This window comes from Pseudorca crassidens, chromosome 12 (assembly GCF_039906515.1).
Source record: "Pseudorca crassidens isolate mPseCra1 chromosome 12, mPseCra1.hap1, whole genome shotgun sequence".
NCBI classification, from domain to species: domain Eukaryota; kingdom Metazoa; phylum Chordata; class Mammalia; order Artiodactyla; family Delphinidae; genus Pseudorca; species Pseudorca crassidens.
In genome coordinates this window covers 4,938,142-4,958,268 of record NC_090307.1, presented here as the reverse complement: position 1 = coordinate 4,958,268, position 20,127 = coordinate 4,938,142, and the positions used below count along the sequence as shown (strand labels likewise).

General features: G+C 36.9%; 1 protein-coding gene across 1 annotated transcript in view; it reads left to right on the top strand.

Moving 5' to 3' along the window:
- The first annotated feature begins 2,227 nt into the window (after positions 1 to 2,227).
- C12H18orf63 (chromosome 12 C18orf63 homolog) overlaps positions 2,228 to 20,127 on the top strand; it is a 29,133-nt gene continuing 11,233 nt past the window's right edge. The window contains exons 1-7 of the mRNA XM_067701401.1: positions 2,228 to 2,361; positions 4,153 to 4,231; positions 6,169 to 6,225; positions 7,999 to 8,110; positions 9,015 to 9,056; positions 10,508 to 10,584; positions 18,039 to 18,148. Of these exons, the coding sequence (XP_067557502.1) occupies positions 2,228 to 2,361; positions 4,153 to 4,231; positions 6,169 to 6,225; positions 7,999 to 8,110; positions 9,015 to 9,056; positions 10,508 to 10,584; positions 18,039 to 18,148 (611 nt within the window). The remainder of the gene's footprint in view (positions 2,362 to 4,152; positions 4,232 to 6,168; positions 6,226 to 7,998; positions 8,111 to 9,014; positions 9,057 to 10,507; positions 10,585 to 18,038; positions 18,149 to 20,127) is intronic.

The window sequence follows — 20,127 nt, the reverse complement described above, 5'->3', positions numbered from 1 at the left end:
GGTGCGTGGGCTTCTCATTGCGGTGGCTTCTCTTGTTGCGGAGCACGGGCTCTAGGCATGTGGGTTCAGTAGTTGTGGCTCGTGGGCTCCAGAGAGCAGGCTCAGTAGTTGTGACGCACGGGCTTAGTTGCTCCACGGCATGTGGGATCTTCCCGGACCAGGGCTCGAACCCGTGTCCCCTGAATTGGCAGGCGGATTCCCAACCACTGTGCCACCAGGGAAGCCCTGTACTTCATTTTTTTAAAAAAATTTCACAACAGTAAGCATTTACATAGGAGAGTAGAAAAGCAGAGAGAAGGAAGGACTGTTTCTATTTTTAATATCAGAAATCATCTTGATTAGGTATTTAACACCTTGTGTGACTTTGTTTGTGTTAATCATTTCCAAGAGTACTTCCACTTTTAAAAGAATCTAAGTGATCTTTAATGATGAAAATTTCAAGCACTGTGGTACTTGAGTGAGAAAGATGTGTGGGGAGCAGAAGGGCATTGCCACTATTCCTCGAATGGCACCACAGAGACATTTGGCTACTGAGATCAGACCTAAGGCTGGTCACACTCCAGGTTCCAAGACTGATATGTTACTACTTTTCTTCTTAAAGAGAGAAAATATGTAGGTGTTTAAAGGTTTGAATTACTAGAATACCAGTTACCTTCCCTGGATGTATTTGTGTGCCCTAGAGAAATTGAGCTTAAATTATATGCTTTATTTTTACATTGCAGTTTTCTTTTCTGTCATACATAAGATAGACTCCAAAGGTATGCTCTGTGAATTATCAACTGTAAAATGTGTCCCACATAGAAGTTTGAAAGCCAGATAATCAGTGGAAAAGGAAACTAGATAAAAGTTTAGAGATCTCAGTAAACATTTTCTTTCGTGTAAAATAATGAAAATATATTCTTCAACTTTGAAGTGCTTTATAGAGGTAACCTAAAACAGCAGAAGACTTTGCTATACATTTTTATTTTTTAAAAATTATTCTTGTTGGGCTTCCCTGGTGGCGCAGTGGTTGAGAGTCCGCCTACTGATGCAGGGGACGTGGGTTCGTGCCCCGGTCCGGGAGAATCCCACATGCCGCGGAGCGGCTGGGCCCGTGAGCCATGGCCGCTGAGCCTGTGCGTCTGGAGCCTTTGCTCCGCAACGGGAGAGGCCACAACAGTGAGACGCCCGAGTACCGCAAAAAAAAAACAAAAAAATTATTCTTGTCATAGGGAAGATTTCATTTTCCTGAAAACAAAATGAAACTTAAGAATAGCCAGAAACTTTAGAAGGAATTTGTTAAATAAAAACAATATAGTAGGACTTCCTTGGTGGCGCAGTGGTTGAGAGTCCGCCTGCCGATGCAGGGGACACGGGTTCGTGCCCCAGTCCGGGAAGATCCCACGTGCCGCGGAGCGGCTGGGCCCGTGAGCCATGGCCACTGAGCCTGCGCGTCCGGAGCCTGTGCTCCGCAATGGGAGAGGCCACAACAGTGAGAGGCCCGCGTACCGCCAAAAAAAAAAAAAAAAAATACAGTAGAAACATATCTAGTACCCAGAACAGAGTAGGCATTTAATACACATTGCTGGGGGGTTTTACATTATTTGTATTCAAATTATTCTATTTGTTGTGTAGAACTGCAGTTTTAAAATTCTAGCTTATATTTTTGGGGTGACAAAAGTGTTCTAAAATGTATCGTGATGGTTGCAACTCTGTGCATATAATAAAAACCATTTAATTGTACACTTTATTTATTTATTTTTGCGGTACGCGGGCCTCTCACTGTTGTGGCCTCTCCCATTGCGGAGCACAGGCTCCGGACGCGCAGGCTCAACGGCCATGGCTCGATGGGCCCAGCTGCTCCGCGGCACGTGGGATCTTCCCGGACCGGGGCACGAACCCGTGTCCCCTGCATCGGCAGGCGGACTCTCAACCACTGCGCCACCAGGGAAGCCCTAATTGTACACTTTAAATAGGTGACTTGTATGGTATATGAATTACATCCTTATAAAACTTGTCCGCCCCCCGCAAATTCTAGATTATCGTTAGAAAACCTCAAAGGTAAAATGTGAATGATATTTAACTGCTGATGTTTGCTAACTTGTTTTTATCATCTTATACTAACACAATATCAAATATTCTGTAATGAATTGGTATTGAAACCCTATTGGTAAAATAGTTTGCTACCCTTTTATTGTTGTTTATTTTTAAAGGCCTGATTACTGAGACATTCAGTCAACAAGAAAGTATGAATGACTCTAGGCAGCAGTCACTGTTCTTCATCACACTTCCAGATTTACACAAACTCTGTGCTGTCAGGATAATATTGAGTAATGGAGTGGCAGATAATGAGATGAGGAGTACACAGCTGAAGATATGCAGGTAAAAAAACACATCTTATAAATAAGACTTTATAAACTTTTTGAGACCTTTAAGAGCTGTTTTAGTAGTATCTCCTTTAAAGCAAAATACTCATTTACTCAATCTGTTTATATAATTTTGAAATAAAGGAATTCAGTTTTGTTCTAATCAGGTATATTGAATTACATTTAGGGGAGGACTTGAAATACTTGAGATAGACTATCTCACTGTTGAGTTTTTATATTTGTGGCTTCTTGTCTGATATTTTAATTTAAATATTTTATAGACATTGATGAATTAAATCAGGGTCCCAAAACATAGAGATAGTAATAAATATATATGAAGTACCTACTGTTTTTGAAGCACTTTAGGAGATACTGTAAACATTTTAGATTAATGTAATTTTTAAATTTTCAGGTTGATATAAGAGTATTTCTGAAGAGTATTTCTCCAAGAACTATCTTGAAATATGACCCAAGATAGTCTTCGAAAAACAGCTTAGTTGAAGCCTAAAGTATAACACTGTGATTACTGAGGTCCCACCATGTATTAGTTCCTTAAATTGTTTGAGACATTCAAAAAAGAACTCTTAGAATACGTAACTATTATATCTGTAACTGAATTTCTTGGAGAGGAACAAACACGTATAAGATTGCTAGGGGCCAGAAATAAGACACTCTTGGGGTGTCCTCCATTTTGCTCTTATTTATAAAACTTTTCTCCTGCCCACTGTATATTTTCCCACTCAGGTGCAGCCAGGAGTCTGTACCCTTCCTGCTAAAGTACAATTTGATACTCATTGAGCATTCACTTGTGACCCCTTTGGGAAACAAATAAGTAGAAAACCTTAAGAGAGATTTTTTGCTGTTCACCCTCATATGGGTCATGCCCAAAGAGAGGGGTGTTTTGACTCATCATTCCAATCACTGACAAAGAGGCTGGAACAGAGACAGCAGAGACGTTGTGTCAGACAAAGGCAGGCCTTGCAAAAGCACGTACCTGCTGCACCACAGTTCCAACAAAGATGAGGCCACCAGAAACAGATTGACCCATCTCACCTTTTGATGTAATCCCATACACGCACACTCCTGGTTTTTAAAATTTGTTTCCTTGATGATTAATAATTTTGAAAATTTTTACATTTCTACCTCTATTCCCTTTTGTTTTTCCCATTTTTTCCAACAAAATTATTGATGGTAATTTGAATTGTAATGATTGTTGTTGTAAGTTCATTTGGCTTTTGAATACTGAACTAAAACTGCTACACCACTTCATTCTGGCTTGGAAAAAAATTCCTTTTTGAAGAAAAAGCATCTAGTCAATAGTTCTCACACTAAAGTAGTTGATAACTTCACTGATGGGTGAATCCTTAGACTCTTTCCTCAAGTGCTTCTGACCACTACTTTAAAAAAAAAAAAAAGGAAAATGGAAGAAACAGGAATTTAAAAAGCTGGATTCTTCACAGTGGTTAGACTTTTTCAGGTCTATACTTAAGATAAAATTGGAGTTTTGTTTTTTTTTTTTTTTTTTTTTTGCTCTACGCGGGCCTCTCACCGTCGTGGCCTCTCCCCTTGCGGAGCACAGGCTCCGGACACGCAGGCCCAGCGGCCATGGCTCACGGGCCCAGCCGCTCCGCGACATGTGGGATCTTCCCGGACCGGGGCACGAACCCGTGTCCCCTGTATCGGCAGGCGGACTCCCAACCATTGCGCCACCAGGGAAGCCCAAACTAAGCAATTTTTAAATGTTCTGGTAAAGTAAAAACAGAGAGTGGGCAGTCCACTTTGAAATTAATACATTTCATCTCCACAGGCAATTGCTGTTCTTGCACCAAGATATCCTGACATCACCTGTACCTGAAATATTTACCCAAATTTGGGTGGTGATGGCGGTTAGTATTTTAACATTTTATAAAGTATTATTACTAATTATTAGGAGCAATATTGATAAACATTAATTCAGATATTAATTATAGCTCAAATTGAACATGGTTTATGAAGACAAATTACGTTGTGTTGTAGGTTGATCAAACCATTAACAGACTTTAACTTTGATATACCTGATGTTTAAGATCCATTTTTGTGGCTCTAAATTCATATTTAGTTTTCCCTGTCATTAATGTTAAGATAAAGATTATCAATGAATAAAATATGTTACAGCATAATTTCAAGATAGCACAGACTTAATCCTTTTCTTATATTTTATTCTTTAGAATTACGTTTAATATAAAAGAAGAAGTTTCTTGTTCCAGCAGATCTCCAATTGTTTTTAAAGAACTTAGATCAATAGGTTTTTTTTTCTTTTGAATTTTATTTTATTTATTTTTTTATACAGCAGGTTCTTATTAGTTATCCATTTTATACATAGTAGTGTATATATGTCAATCCCAATCTCCCAATTCATCATACCACCACATGCTCAATAGTTTTTTTTAATTTGGAAATTTCATTAAAATTTTTTCTTAGTAAAATTAGAACAAGAACTATATTTCCAGTGCTGTATATAACTGGGAATGATAAATGAAGTACCAAGAATCTTTATAAAAATTATATTATCCTGAGATTTTTGTCAAAAATCTTTCTGAAAATCCTCTTATTCTGAGATTTTAATTCCCCAGAATCTAGTGAAATCAATATTTAATAACAATGCTGATAGACCATTCAAAATCTTCTTCAGGTCTTTTATTTCTCTTCTAGGTTTTATGGTTGTATGTCCATCTTTTATCTTTTCATCCTTAATATAGCTTTTAAGAAAGACAAGCTGTTGGTGAACCAGTAGACAGTAAAGTCTCTTATTTGTGTTCTTTTCTACCTGAAAAAATTATGAAACAAGGAGGACATTGTTTAAGAGTTCTAGTAAATTCTAGTATCCTAATCTTAGCAAGAATAGTAAGAGGAAAATTGCCATCTAGAAATATGTTTTACTTTCTTACAAAGATATTACACGCTGTAAAAATTTTTACAAAAATATTTAAAATAGAAAATGGGATTATTATACATACTATTTTGAAACTTACCTTTTATTTCCCCATTAGCAGCCTGGGTATTGTTCTGTGTCAGTACATATATTTTACTCATTTTTAAGGATTTCATTGTATGGGTGTATAATAATTTAATTATTACCTTCTAATGCTCATCTGAGTTTCTAGTCTTGTGCTATTATAAACAATGCTTCAGAAAGTGGAAATTATATCATTTTTATTTATTTGGTAGTTTCTGTGGGTTAAATTCTTAGATGTTGGATTTCAGTACATTTTAAACTATAATCTACATGCTGCTAAATTGTGCTCTGAAAAGCTTGTACTAGATTACATTTAATAAATAGTGTATGAGAGAACCTATATTTCGACATCCTCACAAGCACTAAATATTAGCAGTCTTTGCGTATCTGCCAATTTGTTAGGTTAAAAATATCGATAATATCTTCTTTTAATTTCTGTTTCATTGGTTAGTTGGAACACCTTGGCCTTTTGAACTTTCTCTTGATCTTCCACTTGTGTCCATTTTCCTTATTCATGTTTAATAAATTATTGTTTATTAGGAAAGGTATTAAATGTTTATTATATAAACTTCATTGGCCTTTTCACTTATATGGTTTCTGGATTCGGGTCACTCCCAGAAAGGCTTTCCTCACTTTGGAATGTACCCACGGATTCTATTTCAGGAAGAGAATGATTATTACCTGCTTCTTTGTCCTGGGCATAGAAACTGTTGAGATGATGGCCCTCTGCTTTGCTCTGCTGTATAATGTTTAAATTCTTTATGTAGTGCATTATTTAATAATATATTTATGTTAAGTCCTTCTTATCAATGTGGATTTTTTTAATAGATACCATTTTATAAAGCTGGAAAACTTAATGCCTATATTCAAAAATATGGAGCTAAGGTAAGTTTTAAAAAGGATAATAATTCCAGACATTGTTTATATTGATTTTGTATTCAACTTCTTTTGTGAGTAAACAAAAACTGGAGTACCTTTCTCATAAGTTATTGCTATGCATGTGAAAGAACCCAACATTTTTTTTCCCAGAACAATTATTTTGTGCACATTTAGTAGAGAAAGACGGGAAGTGTCTTAATTTTGTTGGGTACTTTCTTGCAGGCATTTTATGTGGCATAATTTCACTTATCATCTGTATCTTCCAAGAATAAAATATCCCCATTTTTACGGGTGAAGAAAATGAAACCCAGAGAGGTGAAAATATTGTCCACAATCATATAGCTAATAAGTAGGGGAACAAAACAGTATAGATTGTATTTCCCGTGGTGGTGAGTGTCTGGATCTTAGCAAGAAAAAAAAATGAATACGTGGAGTTGAGCACCTGTCATGTCTCAGTTGCTCAGACCGTGGAGACTTTGGGGGAGCTCCCTTCATGTCTCTGCATTGATCTCTGAGGCACTGTATTCTTGGTTATTCTAGCAGCCCATCCAGGCATCACTGCTGGCCTCTGTTCCTAGACCTAGTGGGGTTAGGGTTAATGAGGTTTTCGGTCATCTCCAAGATGAGATGCTTTCTTTAAGTTCTAGGATGATAAGATCTCAACAATACCCGGAGATTGTTTGCAGTTCCCTGAGAAATGTTTGAATAACCTGAAAGCTGGTTTTAGCCATCATTTACAATCTGTGGGAAGGCAGTATTCTTTCCCACCCTTGTGGAGACTTCATGATTATGCTCAGTTTTTCTTTATATAGATATTTTCTACATGATAATAATCACAGCAGGTATCTATAATATACTGAGCACTTTACTTGTTTCTGGAGATAAAGCTGTGAACCAGATAAACTTCCAGCCTTCAGGAATCTTAAAGTAGGAAATAATTCCCTCCTTTTTACTTATTGGGTGACAGTTACTTTGGCTCGCTCACTTTTCTACATGCTAGCGAAGGCAATGGCAGTGTTTTCTTCTGGGCTACATTTGTAAGGACGTTTGTATAGCAAACAGCCCTGAGAAGTTTCCTCATATGCATGTGCTATTCCATATGTAACTGAATACTCAAGGAGGGACTCCGCTGATCTCAGAGTTTCTCTCTATGCAGCTCTCTTCTCTCAATACTTAACCCCCAAACTCTACCTTCTTTGGCCTCCCTGGAGTCTCAGTTCTGTCTGCTCAACCCACAGAGCCCACTGCCTCTTCCAGGATTCCTCCTCCCTGCACTGCAGCCTGGAAACCCTCTTTAATCAATATGCTGGGGGTACTCATGAATTTCCCATCTGATCATTAAAAATTCTGTACAAGTAGAGATACTCTGCTGGTTGCATGTGTGCCCATGTAAGTATTTAATTGTTTTGTGATATTGAACTAGAGTGAACCATAATGAGAAATATTACAGTGTAGTTCTGGACTTGTTTCCTTTGTGTACAGCAAAATACAAAGTAAAGTTTAAGGTCCTAGCACTGGAGCTCCAAAAATTTAGGCTTATTGAGCCAGGATAAGGAGGTAGAATTTGCCCATTATAGTCATAGTTTCAAAGTGAATATATTTTAACACTTCTTTAACTTTAGAACCAGATAGGATTAGCTGTAGTGATGACTATAACTTATATCCAGGATAGCCCAGTTTGTTAGGTGGTGATCTAAACACACAGACATTTTTCTCTGAGTTTATAGGGACATAACAATTGCTGTGAACTTGCCCATATTTTGTGCTTTAATATTTTAGGTGGAGGCTCCACAACGAGTAATTCCTGTAATTCTTCAAAACTGCCTTTCATATTCACTCACAGCTAGACTTGCTCCAGCCTGGAATAAAGCTGGCCATCTCTTGGTGCAAGGTGACTTTATCTCTTTCAGTCATTGGGGCTTTCTGAACTAGCTTACTGCTATTATGTACATGTGTTTTTAATTTTAAGATATATTATTTTTAGGGAATGGTTTTTAAAGCATAGCCCCAAACAAGGATTCTCAAGCAAGCCCACATCAACATAAGTGTCATCTCCTTACTTTGGGATTATATCTAGAGGGCTCCTAGTGTTTCTTTGAAAAAAAATGTTTTTATTATAGAATACTTGACGTTTAAAGAGGAATAAATATAAGTTATGTAGCATTATAATAAAATGAACACAAATTACCAGCATTGTTGGAACCAAAAGTCTGTTCGAATTTTTTGTTGAGATCTGTTTTCTAAATATTTTATACCAGGAATAAATATTTGAGGGAAGAACTGGGTATTTCTGTCCTTTTAATTGAAGAGATACTTTTTGAGTGATTATATTTTTTCTCTGAATTGTCATTAGATATTCATATAAAACTTCATTTTATCTATTTATTCATTTATTTATTTTGGCTGTGTTGGGTCTTCATTGCTCCATGGGCTTTCTCTAGTTGCGGCGAGCGGGGGCTACTCTTCGTTGCGGAGCATGGGCTCTAGGCATACGGGCTTCAGTAGTTGTGGCACGCAGGCTCAGTAGTTGTGGCTCATGGGCTCTAGAGCGCAGGCTCCGTAGTTCTGGCGCATGGACTTAGCTGCTCCACGGCATGTGGGATCTTCCCAGACCAGGGATCGAACCTGTGTCCCCTGCATTGGCAGGTGGATTCTTAACCACTGCACCACGAGGGAAGTCCCTAAAATTGTATTTTAAAGCATTTTTCATAGCTTTGATAATTTTACATAAAAAGGTTATATTAAGCATGATTTATAAGTTTTAATAATATGGCATATCCTATGAATTTTTTAAGGAAGAGAATTTCTTTCTCAGATGGGAAAGCAAAGTGCTGTTGGTAAGTAAAAATACATAAGTTAATAGTTAAAACATTAATATAATAACAGTTTAAAGAATGGTACAGATGGTTAGGTTGTTAAAATCTTGATGATTAGGTTATATCAGAATTTAATCATATATTGTTATAATCACAGTTTTACTCAGGAAGTCACCTCTGGTTCAAAATATACGTTCTACTTACATAAGAAAAAAAATTCACGTCTCTTAATTGGAATAAAAGCTATATTTTTAATTTCTCTACTTAAAGAAAACTGTGACCAAAAAGGAGTTTAATTCTGCAGGCATTTATAAAGTATAGTTTCCAGAGCCATATCATAAGAATTCTTTAGTACTGTTGTAAGTAAAAACTTTCTTTGAGTACATGATTCTTTTTCTTCTTAAAAAAAAAAGATTGTCTAAAGAGACACAGATGATCTAAAACACACAGTTTACAATATGGTTTAATCTAATTCTTTCATTGATGTGCATGGTTGTATTGCAGGTAGACATGTTCCTAAATAGTAGTCCAGAGATAGCAGATGGGGGAAATCCTGAGCCAAGTAGACATTATTGTCAGTCATGGTAGCTTTTACCACCATTTGGCCACAGCCTTAAATCTCAGACTAGCACATGTAATCCACAGAGTATTTTCTCTGAGTTGACTTCCAAGCTGAAGCCTATTTGCCCTCATTGCTCTGGTTTTATGTTTAAGTTGGACAGTGGCAGTCACTGTGTATTAGCTCTGGATGAACGGGTTCATTACCTAAATTTTGTTCCATCCCCAAACACTGTCAGGAGACTACAGGAGGTTAAAGATAACAGCTTAGGAGAGCAAAATTCCTCGCTCACGTGTTAGAATTTTTTCTTCTAGTTTTACTGAATGTAATATTCTATGGCAAAACTGGCAAATTGTAGATGTGTAACACTACCAGTACACCAGAAACCCCCTCGTGCTTTATTCCAGGTACCAGTATCTGACTTGTATAAGTAATTTTAATCACAAGAAAGCAAGATAGAAGCCTTGGGGCTCTGAAATATCTGGAATATATCTGCCAGTATATTTGAGGACATTTGTTAGTAAGACTAGTGAAGTCAAAAGCATGGCCTGGTACCTCTTCTAATTTAAGAAGAGCCTTTATCTTTCACATATAATAGATGTCAGACTTCTAAAAAGTATTTGTTGAATTTTCCTCTCAATTGTGGGATGTCTCATTTTTCTTATTGTAACCCTACCATACACATGCATACCCACATATGCTTTTGTCTTCTTTTAGATGTCTCATCTATAGACCATCAAATATTATATGGTGATTATTTGAATTTTACCATGTGGGAAAAAAATCCGTTCTTAACTGAGTTTCCAACTTGAATAAATTGAGTTAAATTAATTTCTTTTGTTACTAAAATACTTAATTTGATAGGATGGAGTAATAATTCCGGAAAGTTCATGGTTAATAATTTTATTTTCAGTATTAGACATCAATGTAACAGAAACTCAAGTTTGTCTAAGCATAGAAGCTTACACAATCAGACTGCCACCACCTCAGGTACCACATATTTTGATTTCTATAATTAACCTTACTATACTTACTGTATAATTAATATATTTATTATTAATACTGATATGCTAGGAGGTTTTAATTTTTAACAAGAAGAGTGATAAAGTTTTTATTATCAAAATCCATATTATTAAATGCTTGCTATATTGATATTGTCCTAAATCTGTTTATCAAAGAAAACACGATTCTGTCAGTTTAACACAGATCTAATTATATTACTCCCTTGCTCAAAAATCTTTTTAGGTAGCATTCAAGACTCCACAACCCTGCCCTGCCTCAGCACCCACTTCGTGCCTCTTCTTTCATCTCCAAATATTAAAAATGCTATTTCAGCTCATACTAAATGTAATAACCCCCCATTGGCATTATTAGAGCTTTTTCTTTCTCATCTATTTTTTACACATAACAGTTTTTTCCTTCTTAGTGGAAGGATGTATCTTTTATTTTGCTGATTCTCATAGCACCCAGCATAGAATCTTACACATTAATGGTAACTCAGTAAATGTTATTTTCCTTCTTCTATGACAGTGGTTCTCAACAGAGAAGGGTGGAGGGCAAAATTAGTGATTTTGTTCCCCGTGAGACATTTGTAATGTCTGGAGAAAACTTGACTATCACAAAGTGGGAGGGGTGTGTTGCTACTGGCATTTAGTGGATAGAGGCCAGGATCCTGCTAAATATTCTATAGTACACAGGACAGCAACCCCACTCCCATCCCCACAAAGAGTTTTCCAGCCCAAACTGTCAGTAGTGTCCAGATTAAGAAACCTCACTCATAGCACAGATGACTCTTCCTTTGCTTAGAGTGCCCCTCTGAGTGGCTATACATTATGCTTATTCTTTAAGAGCCAGCTCAAATGCTACTTTATTCATTTCTCTATAATTTTTTGATTACCTGTTATGTTGAGGCAATAGACAAGTCAAAAACGAATAGGATCTACTTTCTGGCCTTCAAGAGTTATGTAAGCCAGTAGGAAAGCTGACCTGAATATAAATAATTGGAATCGTTACTGAGTCAAAGCTCGTACTGCCTGCTGCACAACAGTCCAGTAAATTGAAAGATGAGGTGTTGGGGCAAGGAGTAGTCACTTGCCAGCAGACCGAGACTGTGGTGGACTAGTATCCCAGAGACCCATTTTACCTGAGTTAGAGTTCAGGCTTCTTTTATACTAAAAAGGGAGGGGTGTGGCTAGTTGTTGCAAACTTCTCCGTGCCGAATTCTTTGTTCTTGCAGCTGTCCACGTAGGTCAGGTCACTATGTTCCTGTAAACCTCCAACAAGACAAGTGTTATTCTCTGTTCCACAACTTTTTATCTCTATATGAACAAAAAGTGTTATACCTTTAAAGGTCAAACCGGGGAGGCAGAGCCTTGAGAATGGGCCATCGTGTATATTTCAAGTTTGTTCTTCTCTGTTACAGATTGGGCGGCATAACATGAGTATCTGGTACTGATGAGGAACCTTCCCAAGGCTCCAAATCCACTGTGGTCTCTCACCCTCTTTTAAACCTTCACACTACTCTTCACCATGCTCACATACTTATTTGTATTTTTATTTAGTTAGTTACTTTAATATTATTTATTTATTTGGCTGTGCCAGGTCTTAGTTGTGCCACGTGGGATCTTTGTTGGGGCATGCGGATTGTTTAGTTGCGGCATGCAAACTCTTAGTTGCGGCATGTAGGATCTTGTTTCCTGACCAGGGATCGAACCCGGACCCCCTGCATTGGGAGCACGGAGTCTTAGCCACTGGACCACCAGGGAGGTCCCCCTATTTGTATTTTTAGAGTTATACTCATTTCTGTATCTCCAACTTGCCTTATAATTAGCTTCTTAGGGACCAATATTGTGTTTTACTGCCCTTTGAATTTCCTACAGATGATACTTCTGTTTTATATATCTGAGATTTGAACCAATTAGAGAATGACAAAGAAGAGTATGACATATAGAGATCAGAACACCACCTTTATTACTAGGATGAGAATATAATTTATCATCCAAAATGAACACTTTTGAGAGTGAAAGGGGCACTAGCTAACCTAATGGGATACTGGCCCAATGTGTATGAACTGGGATATGTTAAAAATTAAAATGAGATCAGTCAAAATTGTATTTATTAAGAATTTATTGTGCATAAAGCTATAGTTTGTGAACTGGGAGTCTTCAAACCAACAGTGGAATGAAGCTCAGAGGTGTGTTGTTATAGGACGGCTTATATAGCAAAAATGTGGAAGCTGTTTAATCTTTATAATGATTGGTTATAGCAGTGGGGTTTCCAAATGACAGGGGATTGGTTAAAAGTTATTGTAGCATACCACTTTGGAAAACAGTGTGGTTCATTTATGATTTTTGGAGGCATTTACAAGAAATAATCTAAGTTAAATTTTGCTTGGGTTGCAGAATAAGCTAAATTAGGTTTTGCCTTTGTAGCTTAACTGGTATTGTCTGCCTAAGGAATTTTCAAGTTTGGTCTCCATTTTAATTATTTTAACAGATATACGGTCACACTGTTTATTACTGAAAAAGAAAAACAGCTACTGGAGAATGTGACCTGTCTGAACCCTAGAATTAGGTAGATTGACCCACGAACTTATGGCAGTAACAGAAACCCACAGATTCACTTGGGAGATCAGGCACCATTCCCAGTATGACTGAGAGAATACAGAAACTCTTTGCCAGCAGGCCAGCTCCCAAGAGGACGAGGTAGGAGTTGTCCCAATTTAACCGACCAGATAAGCCATCCCATCTGCCCTGGGAGGGGTGAGTGAAGGAGGAGAGTGACATCATGAATATGTGTTAGTACATCGTTCTCGACATGGAAGCAAACACCAGAAATGGGGGCGATACGCTCCTCTCTTCTGTTCAACATTTACACTCAACAGATGCTTGTTCAGTTTATTTAAATTGATTCCCTAAATTATAATTCCTCATCAGTTCCTCTAAATCTCACTTTACTTATACTTTTGATATGTCATTTTTCACCTCCAGACTGCTATAAAAATTAGTTTCATATATGTCTATGTTCCTACTAAGTTGTAATTTCTTTGAGAGTCTGGGTCCTGCCTTATTTACCTTTGTTCCCAATATACTAAAAGATAATTGGATTGAATTTTCATTTTATCAAAATCTAGTATTGGTTATAGGTCCGGAGGGGGGAATAAAAGTGAGGAGGAGGATATTTACCATCTCTCTCCTTTCCATTTCATCTTCTACACTTTCATTCTCCTTATTAAAAATCTACCATGGCTTCTATTATCAATAAGATAAAATCTCAACTCTTTAGTATAATATACCAGTCGACCCAAATTCATCTCCCCCATCATTGCTCTCCAAGTAGCCAAACTACTAATTGTTTCTCAAAGATAACATGGTCTTTCATACTTGCATGTGTTTGCTCATACTGTTCTCCAAGCTTGTCGTGTCCATTCTCTGGCTTTATCTTCCCACTCGTCTTTCAAGGCTTATTTCAGATATCACCCCTCTGTGAAGACTTACACAACTCCCAAGACTCATCTCTCTCTGTGCTCCCCTGGCCATGTGTATCACATATTCTTGTCCACGTAACTATCTCATTAAACTTAGAAGTCTTAGAAGGAAGGGCCTGTGTCTTAATTGATTTTTCTATCATCAGAGCCTACCATACTACCTGTCACTCCAGTAAATATTTGTGGAATGAGTGGAAGGTTGAGTGGAGTAGAAGACTAATTTATATGTTGAACTAAGTGACATTTGTTTCTATATCCTATTTAACTCCTGTGGGCTACAAATTAGTAGTTTTCTAAATTCTGATCTTTGATCCTATCTAGGCAAATTTTAAGACAGTTTATCATAATTCATTATGAGAAATGGGATTTTAGCCTTTATCTTTAGAGTTTAAATGGATTCAAGAAGTATTTGAAACAATAATTTACTCATTTATCAAATTTTAGACTATTTTAAACTTTAAAATAATGCATTCCTGACAGTTAAGTGTTTAAAAAGAAGTTTATATGCATAAACTGCCGTTTTACTGGTTGATGCTTTACGATTATAATTGAATCCACAGTTACATGAGGAACATATTCCAGAATAGCATTATGTAATCTTAAGCTATTTGCCTTGATCATTTAATTATACAGAAAATTTGGGAAATGGGCACCTGGAAACAAATTTGTAGTTACTCCATAGACAACTATTTATTGGTTGTCATTATGTATATGTGCATGGTGCTGATGGAAGACATCTTTTCCTTCCAGAAATTTTTATCTTGGTCAGAAGAAAAGGCATGCGCACACAACTTACCAGGAGAAAGGAACATTTCCTCAGCACCGGTTAAATTCACACACCGAAAAAATTCAGTGTAGGCTTAGAACTACATTAAAGTCCCCAGTTCTGCACTTAGTAGCAGTGCCTCTCTGGGCATGTTACTTAATTGCCCTGGATCTCTTGTAAATTGAAGGTAACGATATTTACCTCATACAATGTTAGGAGGTTAATGGGATAAAGTACATTAAGTGTACATAGTAGAGGTTCATAAAGGATGGCTATTGTTATTTATAAGTAAATCGAGACACAGAGTTTAAGTAATTTGCTGTAGGTCATAAAAGTGAATAGATTCAGGATTTAGATTTTGTCCTTCCACTCTCTTCTTTCTACTACACTACATCATACTTCCTTCACCTAGGCTTGGGTTCCTTGGCTCAAATTTTTATGTCCCAAAGAGCCTTACAGAAGTACATACCTAATAAGTATTGAGTAAAAAACACAACAATTGAATAGCAATTTTTTTGGCAATAGAGTATCAAAATAATTGTTATAGGAACTATGTTTCTTTAGGAGTTCAGAGAAAAAGGAGATGTCTGAGGGAATTCATATTTGAAACCTTTGGAACTTTGACAAAATTTTCCTCTCTTCTTGAATCAGCTCCTTTTTTGATTTCTCTGAAACTGTTTTGGGTTTTTTTCCCCAGAATCTCCTCCATTCATTCATGGCTCATCTTTCTCTTATCACAGTGTAAATGTTGCTTATCACACTGTAAATGGAACCCTTGGGTTCCATTTTCAGCCCTCTTTTCTTCTCCTTCACAGGCTCACCCATTCCAGTGTTGAACCTATACAATGATACCTCCCAGACATCCTTGTATAATTTCAGCTTGTCTGTCCTTTCTCTGATACTTTCACATGAATGTACTAATGGTACTCAGACCCAGTTGTGTCTAAAACTGAATTATTTACTTGTCACCCTCCCCAGCCCCAACTCTGCTCCTCCTTTGAATATACTCTTTTGGTCACTGGCATCAACAGCCAGTAAGTTACCCAGCCAGAGGCTTCAGGGTCATCTTTGGTTCTTGCTTGCTATATCCAATCGCTCTTCAATAGTCTACCTTTGTCTTTGAAATCTCTTCCTCTCTGTCTTCATTTCCAGTGCTCTAATTTAGACTCCTTTCCTTTCCTTGAGCTATTAAAATGGTCTCCATTTTGGCCTTCCTGTTTCCAGCATTTTTCCTTCTTGTTCTCTAATTTTTCCTCACAGTGTCAGCAGAGTTCTCTTTCTAAAACAGATGTCCCCAACATAAATATCTCTAGTATCTCAATGTTGCCTACGAAAGATAAAGTCCAAATTCTTTAGGTTGGCATTATAAGGAGGAAGTGATATTTATTTGAGTACCTTCTTATATGGATTTGCTCACATAAGGACACAAATATTTGTTAAGTAAATAAATGCAAAGAGTTAATAAATGATAGGTAAATCAGAGTCTGTTGGGGTGTATAGTGAAGAGGTGAGTGGTTTGCTGGTCTTCAGAAAACTCTTAAGTTGAGAAAGACCAATATAAACATAGTGCTAGTATCATGGAGATCCCTGCAGCAATTGCCTTGAGTCCCTGAATAGTGTAGAAAATACTCAGAAGGATATAAACACAAGCTGTGTAAGTAGATGTATGTTAGAACTCATAAACTGCAAACATTTGGAACTGATACCCACCTTCTCTGAATTCGATTTCAGGTTCTCTTTTCCCTTAAATAATTTATTCATCCACCTGCAGCCAGTCTTTTCTAACAGTCATAGCCATTCCTGCACTGACCATCTTTTTCTTAACACACAGCTCAGGCAACTAATCTCAAGCACAGAGTATCACAGCACAAGATTTATTTCCAGTGTACAGCACAATAGGTATCTTTTCATTCTTGGTGTCCTTTCAACATGACCAGCGCTTATCATCTTCCTCTTCCTACATCCATGGTTTTTTGCTCTGCCCTGCTCCCCATTTCCGTTAATCTAATAAATGCAGTGGAAATTCAGAGAAGGATAAGTCACTGAATGTGGAGGAGAAGGGTCTAGATTTAGGCCTGTAAGGTTTGTATTGGTAGAACTCAGATAAATCAGAGTGGGGGCAATGCTTTAAGCCAGTGCATTGTTAAAATGCTTATGACTTGTCCAGGCAATAAAAAATTGGCCAGGTTAGCTGGAGTTCATTGAAAAGCAGTAGGCAATAAAGTTAGAATGTTGTTTCCCAAAAGATGGATGATAAGGGCAAATGATTGTGAACCGTTCTCTCTAATCTTAATACAGTGTCCTCTCACCCATTAATACTTTATTTTCCACCTCACTTGAGGTCTCTCTAATCTCTGGCTCACTGTAAGAAAATGCCCCACACTTCCCAAGGTGAGAAAACTTTAAGTGGCAAGTTGTTGGCTGCCTACAGGCTTCAATACCCTACAGACAGGGCACCTGAGGACTGCAGAAAAAAGCATTCCAAGACATGGAAAAGGGATACAAAAGGAGAGTGAGAGTATTGGCTCTGTCCTCTCGCCTCCAAAAGACCAGATAGAGGTATAACTCCCTAACACATCCTCCACTTAAAAAAAATTTTTTTTTTTTTTTTTTTTTTTGTGGTACATGGGCCTCTCACTGTTGTGGCCTCTCCCGTTGCGGAGCACAGGCTCTGGATGCGCAGGCTCAGCGGCCATGGCTCACGGGCCCAGCCGCTCCGCGGCACGTGGGATCTTCCTGGACCAGGGCACGAACCTGAGTCCCCTGCATCGGCAGGTGGACTCTCAACCACTGCACCACCAGGGAAGCCCCTAAAAAATTTTTTTTTACTTTAGTTAAGATGCTATTCTGACAAAATGTAAGTACCTTCCTTTGGACAGAGATTCAACTTCTTATAAATTAACATAATTAAAGAAACAAAACCAGTTCAAATAAGTACAAAATAGGAGTTTGGGTTTGGAAGATAAGAGGGAAAGCATGAAATATTTGATATACTGTATAGAGGAAAAACAGGATGAGCTGACACACTGATTACATTATGTAAAGTGGTTGTGTATGATTCAGTGTAATAGCCTTTGAAACTATATAATGCATAACTAACTGTGTGTAATAAATCTGTGTTGTTTAATGTTTCTTTTTGTTTGCCAAATTCTTTTGAGGACTTATGCATTAAAATCTTATTTCTATTCAAAGCTAAGAGAATTTGATATTTCTCAAAGTATTATAAAGGATTTTGAAACTAACAAGAATGCTGTTATTACGGGACATTCGATTTTGAGCAACTGGTGCTATGTTTTGCCAAGGTGAGATTTAAATTTGTAATATCTAGGGTGGGTTCAAGATAGTAGTTGTCTCTTATTTTGCTTCAACATTGATATGTGCAAAAGTATAAACCATTTTTGTGAATTTTTGAAACTGAATTATCACTTTAAAAAGGTATTGAAACAATATTGTCATACAGAAGCCATCAAATTACTAAAATAATTTTGTTATACATTTACATTTTTTTTTTGCTGAACATATATCCAACAAAGCAGCTTTACTGAGAATACATAATATATTGAATATATAAAGTACTCTTACAATTCAACAATATACAATTCAATTAAAAAATAATTAAAGATTTAAACAAGTAATTCACCAAAAAGATATATGGGTGGCAAGTAAGCACATTGAAAGATGCTCAACATCATTAGCAGTCATTAGGAAAATGCAAATCAAAACCACAATAAGATACTGCTACATAACTACTAGTATAGCCAAAACTAAAAAGCCTGATATAATATGAGAATGTGGAGGAACTGGAAAACTTATACATGATTGGGAAGAATGTAAAATGGTACAACCACTTTGGAAAACAGTTTGGCAGTGTCTTTAAAAGTTAAACATATACTTACCATGCAGTTCAGCCATTCTACTCCTAGGGGTTTACCCAAGAGAAAGGAAAGCATATGTCCATACAAAGATTGACATGTATACACTGATGTGTGTAAAATTGATGACTAATAAGAACCTGCTGTATAAAAAAATATATTAAAATTTATCTAAAAAAAAAAAGACACAAATGTTCATAGCAGCTTTATTTGTAATAGCCAAAAACTGGAAACAACCAAATGCCCATTAAAAAGTGAATAGGTAAACAAACTGTGGTATATCCACACAATGGAATATTATTTGGCAATAAAAAGGAATGAAATATTGATACCACAACATGACTAAAGAATCCCAACCAAAAAATAGTACATATTGTATTATTCCATTTATATAAAAATCTAGAAAATGCAAACTAAGGAAGAATTGGAGGGATTACAAGGACAGTTTGGAGAGCGATGAGTATGTCTGCTATTTTGATTGTGGTGATGGTTTCATGGTACATACATAGGTCAAAATGTACCAAGTCGTACAGTTTAAATATATGTAGTTTATTGAGAGTCAATCATACCTCAATAAAACTGTAACCAAAAAACTACCTTATTTCAACTCATTTTTTGTTTTTTTGAGATTATGAAATGTTCTAAATTTACTGTGGTGGGAGTTCCCTTGTGGCCTTGTGGTTAGGATTCCAGTCTTTGACTGCTTCAGGCCAGATTCAATCCCTGTTCGGGGAACTGAGATTCTGCAAGCAACGTGGCATGGCCAAAAAATTTTTAAATAAACAAAAATAAAATTGACTGTGGTGATGGTTGCACATATCTGCAAATATACTAAAAACCACTGAATTGTATACTTTAAATGGGTTAATTAATTGTATGGTATGTGAGTTACATCTCAATTAAACTGCTTAAAAAGGTCTATCTATTGGGAATTCCCTGGTGGTCCAGTGGTTAGGACTCTGTGCTTCCACTGCAGGGGGCACGGGTTCGATCCCTGGTTGGGGAACTAAGATGCCACATGCCACTGGATGTGGCCAAAAAAATAAAAATATCTATCTACTTTTTTTTTTTAATTTACGTAAGAGTTCAACAAATTTTTTTTACCTGGAGGAGATACTATAGGCAAGTACATGATTAAAAGTGGGAATGTATATATTAAAAGTGGGAATGTATATATAGAATCTGACAATAACAAGTAGAAACAAGAACTCAAACAGCTCCCCATTCTGGGTCAGCAAACAGCTTGAAAAACCTCAAACTGCCATGAAGGGAGAGCATCATTTTACTGTGTGTACATAGTACCTGGGACTATACTGATAAGCCAAAAATGCTACTCTATTTGGTAAACTCTGCTAAACAGACCACATAAACACAGTACACTTTAGAGAGAGAATCTTAAAGTGCACGAC